A 5659-nucleotide genomic window follows, 5' to 3' on the forward strand; every position below is an offset into this window, starting at 1 on the left:
AGCTAGTGTCCACTGCATTTGTTCTGGTTGGGCATTGTGTTTCCTCCATATGTTTCTGCATTTGATTCTTAAGTTCAGCTGCTGTAAATTCAGAGTTTTCTTTTTTTTTTTTAATTCTAGAAATTAATTCTGCTCTGAGTTCCTCTATATCTTTCTGCTGTTGTTTACTTCTGACGCTATTGATTCATTTATTTCATCTGCGCTAGTGTCCTCTGCACTTGTTATGTGTGGGCTTGAGACCTGAGATTGCATTTTGCTCCTTGTCTTTATCTTTTCATTTAACACTGACCTGTGGCCTTTGGTGTAGAGCTTTGGTGCAATTATGTTATCACTTAATGAGATCCAGGTACTGATATACCAAGTTCTAGTTCATTCAGTTGTGCCTGGCTTGGGTTAGGCTACTGTGCCCAGCTCCTTACTGTTGTTGCCCTTGGAGGTGGGCCTGCTGTACACTGCTGGTAAGATAATCTGTTTCTGGATTAGCTGTGTGGTTTTGACCCTAGTCTCACTGAGGGGACTTTAGCTGCAGGGTTTTACCTCAAGCCTGTATGCTAGGTCTGGGCTGGGTCTAGAGGGGTATGAGGAGTGGGGGTGAAGAGTCCAGAAGCTCTACCACACACTCACCAGTGTTGTGTTTTGGTGGGTCTGCAGGACTCCCAAGAGCGGGGCAGCAATTCTTACTCAGATGGCAGGCTGCACTGGGTCTGCCCAGCTGGGAGAGGTCCGAATAACAAGGGCAAAGGCCTCTTAGGCAGAGGGCCTGAGCTTGGAGCGGCGGGTGGGCGCAGGACAGAGCAGAAGCTCTCTCCCACACTCGCAGGGCCTGGGGTTGGTCGGATATCAATTAAGTCATTTTTTTATGAAATCATATCACATAAATACTAAACAAAAAATACATAAATTAAAAATAACCTGATATAGGTTAAACCATTGTTTCTATTTTGTTAGTTTTAGTGATATTTTTTCTTTTTATTAAACCAATACAATCACTATTGTGATATTAAGCTATTTTCTTAATACAGAAGGTCTCTGAAGATGCTGAAGCATTTCTTTAGGGAAAATTTGTAGAGAACATAAAATTGGAGGAGCACAATGCTTAATAAGTAAAAACTTCAAACAATTTTTTAAAATCAAACTTGAATTATATTTATAACTTATGTATTAGAGATATTTATTGCTCAGGTTTCAACAGCCATTGAGGAGATAGTGAATAGTTAAGAGAAAATGAATGTATGAAGTGTATTTTGACAGTCCTGAAGCTTGTGGGTAATCTTGCAGTTATCTGATGAAGCACCTTGTACATTGTAGTTAATCAGCTATATTATTCAAAAATCCCTTACATTTGTGCTTACACTCTGTGTGTGTGTGTGTGTGTGTGTGTGTGTGTGTGTGTCTTTGTCTCTCCTGGTGCTGGGGGCAGAACTTCAGGTTTCATGCATATCATACAAGTGCTCACTGAGGTATAACACCAGATTCCTTTCTCATTTTAACAATCTAGTATAAATAGTATGTGTTGGACATGAATGAAGCTAGTAAAAGTTTTGTCTAAAATTCTCTTATTTGGTGGGGCTGGTGAGATGGCTCAGTGGTCTAAAGCACCTACTTCAAACAAGCTTAGCAAAGCCAGGGACCGCAGTTCAATCCCCAGCACCACATGCCAGCCAGCCCGCCCCCTGGTGGGCTGAGCTGGCCACACACACACACACACACACACACACACACACACACAAATAAATAAATAAATAAATAAATAAAATTAAAAAAAAAATTCTCTTATTTGGGAGCCAAATATAGCAAAGATAAATAGAAAGCCCTACTGGACCTCATGAACGTCCACAAAAATCCACATTTTTAATCCTGTGTGTCTTACTCTTCTCTCATTGCTGGGATGCTCAACACCCAAAATGAAGGAAGAAAAGGTTTAATTACTGGAGGTTTCAGTCCATACTTAGCTGGCTCCAAGGCAGGGCGGTGCATGGCAGAGAGCAGCCTTTCATCGTGGTAGCAAAGAGCAAAGGAAGAATATCAGCAACATTGGCTGCAGAAGGGCCGGCCAAATATCTCAGTGGATTAAAGCCATGCAAGTAGGCCCAAGGGCTGGGGATTCAAGGGGGCCCCACCCCTGGGGTGGGCGCTGAGATGGCAATTGAGACTGGGTGTGGTGGCACACACCTGTAATCCCAGCTCTTGGGAAGCTGTAAACTGGTGGATCACTACGAGTCTGATCTTTTAATCAGACCCTGAACACCCTGTAGGCCCTTCCCTAAAATACAAAAAAAGAAAAGAAACAATGGCTACAGAGAATAAGTCTTGTCTCTCTTAAATTGCATTCAGGTGATCTGCCCCAGGCTCAGTGTAGTACTCACAGGCATAATCCCAGCAGCGCTTACACCCATAATCCCTGTGGATCATGAGTTAATCATAAGCTCTAGAAGTCCACCCCATGACTGTATGAGGCTTTGGGGGAACAGCTAGACACAAACAATATACCATGGAAAAATTACTGAAATTCCAGTAGTTAATTCCAGCCTACCTCTTCCAGTGCAATGTGTGGTGCAGAAAAGACACAAAGGCATATTTGTAGTTGTGGGGAGCCAAGGGGATCCTAAGTCCAACTAAAATGATGGCTAACTGGAACAATGGCTTTGCCTCAGGGCCAAACCCTGGTTTTATTCATTTGTGAAGAGGAGAGTGGCTCAGGGATGAGTGACTGTGAAAATGGATCAATACATGGAAATAGGGCCAGGTTTAGCCTAATGGAGACAATTGCTCTTCTTTCAAGAGGAGTGTCCAGGTGGTCCTTCCATAAAAATATACACTGATAACAGTTATTAACACAGGTCTTTTTTTGTGTCATATGAAATTTTGTCCATAAAATACTTAGGTCTAACACACTAATAGCAAATTTTTTAGTGCTTTCAATGATACAAACAACCCATTGGGGCACACATACCACAGGTTCACCACCATTGATCGAGGTGTATAGCTCAGTGGCAGTGGATGTACTTAACATGTGTGAGTCCCTGGGTTCAATTCTTAGCAGCAATAAATAAATAATACCTAGATAGATATATTGATTGACTCAGTATATACAGTCTTCAGTTCCAAAGCCAATTTAAAATGTCTTTTTTTTTTTCCACATCAAATTGGTAGGATTAAAATGTCTTAAAACCAAATTAATTTAAAATGCTTTATAAACTTACTTATGTATGTATTTGAGACAGGGTCTCGCTATGCAGTTCAGGCTGGGCTTAAACTCACTAATCCAGGCTGGTCTCGAACCCCAGGCAATCATCTTCCTGCCTCAGCCTCCTGAGTGCTGGGTTTGTACTATGTGTACCATCCTGCCCAGCTAATCTTATTTTTTTAAGAAAAAGTCCTGAGAATTATACCCTGGAGTACTTTTGCACTGAGCTACATCTTCTGCCCTTTTTATTTTAAGGTAGTCTCACCAGGTTGCCCAGGCAAGAGTACAACTTACAGTCCTCTGGCTGTAGCCTTCCTCAGTGCTGAGATTATAGGCATGTGCAGCCACATTGGTCTGATAAACAATGTTAATATTAGAAAATTTTGGATTTGAGCCTAGTCTACTATGCAGTGCAGTTAAAGAGCAATAATTCCTTTAAAGTTTCATGTGTTTTTGTACTTTGCTTTTCTAACAAATTTTGCATGAATTTAGCTACAGTATGCTTGTGATAAGACTTATTATAAGAGCCTTGATTCCAAAATTACCTACAAAAAGATTGGCAAGACATCAAATAATAGTTGTACATCTGAATTGTAGAATTCTGAGAGATTATTTTGTCTGTTGTCTTTATTTTGTGAAATTTCCTGTGGGTGTGTTTTCTTTTTATAGTGAAAAAATATTATATTTTGAAATTTTAAAAGCACTGGGATTCTAGGTGCACGCGACCATACCCAGTCTCAATCACTTTCTCAACATGCCCCAGGGGCGGGGCCAGCACCACACACTGGGGATGGAACCAGCTGCTGCACTCTGCCTAAGCAAGTGCTTTAGTCTGCTAAGCTATCTGGCTGGCCCTAGCCTCAAATTTATGATGATCCTCCTATCTCAGCTTCCTAAATGCTGGGATTACAGTTATGTGCCACCACACCCAGCCTAAGAAAAAAAAAATTTAAATAACAGTTTGTCATAGATAAATCTTAGAAACAACCGAAATGCCTATCAACTTTGGATAAAAAAGATGCAGTATTTTTTTACACAATGAACTATTACTCAGTTATTTAAAAAAAAAAAAAAAAGATAAACTTGAGTCTTTTATAGGTACATGGAGGGCTGGCCAAGTAGCTCAGCAGATTAAAGTGCCTGCTTAGGCAGACGCAGGGGCTGGAGGTTTGATCCCTGGGCCTGCCGTGCTGTCCCACTCCATAGACACACTGAGACAGTGATTGAGACTGTGGGTGGTGGCACAGACCTGTAATCCCAGCACTTGGGAGGCTGTAAACAGGAAGATCACCACGAGCCTGATCTGTGTAGTGAGACCCTGTACTAAATACATTTTTAAAAAACCACAATTATATAGGTACATGGATGCAACGACAGACCATACTCATAAATAAATCAGATCCACATGTATAAACATCATATTGTCTTGCTAGTGTAAGAACCTGAAAGAGTAAATAAAATCTGAAAGGTACAATAGATAGTATGAAAAGGAAAGAATCTCTTCACAGGGAAGGGACAACTGGGGTGAGGAAAAGGACAAAAGAAAGAAGGGAAAAGGATATATTAATATGTATATATACAAGTTAGGTTAGATAATTGTACTGCTGATTTTTACTAGTCTAATGCTTAAATTTTTCCCCTTTTTTAAAATTTTTATTTTTTTATTTTTCTTTTACCAATTTTGCATGCTTGTATCTGGTAATCTGAACAACTAATTTGAAGACAACATTTTGCAATATGACAACCATTGTTGAATTCCTATTATTTTGTTCAGTGAAACTGAAATTCTGTATCATTTCTAATTTTTTTTTTGTTTGTTTGGTTTTGGTTTTACTATTTTTATTCTGTTTAAAAAAAATGTTGGGGCCGGGGAGATGGCTCAGTAGGATAAGCGCTTGACTGGCAAACGCAAGGATCTGAGTTCAATCCCCGGTTCTGCAAATAAATAAATAAATAAATACATACATACATACATACATAAATAAGATATTTAAAAGGCTGGGGCTTTAGCTCAGTACTAGAGTGTTTTCTCTGTGTGTGTGAAGTCCTGAATTTAGTCCACAGTTACTAAAAGGAGATAAAAAGAAAATCCAGTACCTACGAAATAAAATACGAGTAATAAAGTAACTACTGGATTATTTTTTATACAGTGTCTTATATAGCAAACTTGCCTCATTTATACTAGTACAAAAATATTAAAATGATTGGTATGACTAAAATTTCTATGTATTTATGACATTACACCATTAGTTTAATCCACTATTGTATATGTGTTCATTGTATGTCATGTGTTTTTCAAAAATCTAGATGCGAAATATTCGATTATCTGACTTCACTGAATCCTTGAAAAAAATAAAACGCAGCATGAGTCCTCAAACGTTAGAAGCATACATACGTTGGAACAAGGACTTTGGAGATACCACTGTTTAGAGAAATGCCTTTGTAAGCCTGCAGAACATTTACTTAACAAGA

General features: G+C 39.2%; 1 protein-coding gene across 1 annotated transcript in view; it reads left to right on the plus strand.

Annotated features, from left to right (window-relative positions):
• The window catches only part of Spast (spastin), a 94860-nt gene extending 89207 nt beyond the window's left edge, over nucleotides 1-5653 (plus strand). Inside the window, exon 16 of the mRNA XM_012513888.2 lies at nucleotides 5495-5653. Coding sequence (XP_012369342.1) covers nucleotides 5495-5617 — 123 coding nt within the window. The 3' untranslated portion in view covers nucleotides 5618-5653. The remainder of the gene's footprint in view (nucleotides 1-5494) is intronic.
• Nucleotides 5654-5659: the final 6 nt, after the last annotated feature.

The sequence above is a fragment of the Octodon degus genome, unplaced genomic scaffold (genome assembly GCF_000260255.1).
Source record: "Octodon degus isolate 3935 unplaced genomic scaffold, OctDeg1.0 scaffold00020, whole genome shotgun sequence".
Classification (NCBI taxonomy): domain Eukaryota; kingdom Metazoa; phylum Chordata; class Mammalia; order Rodentia; family Octodontidae; genus Octodon; species Octodon degus.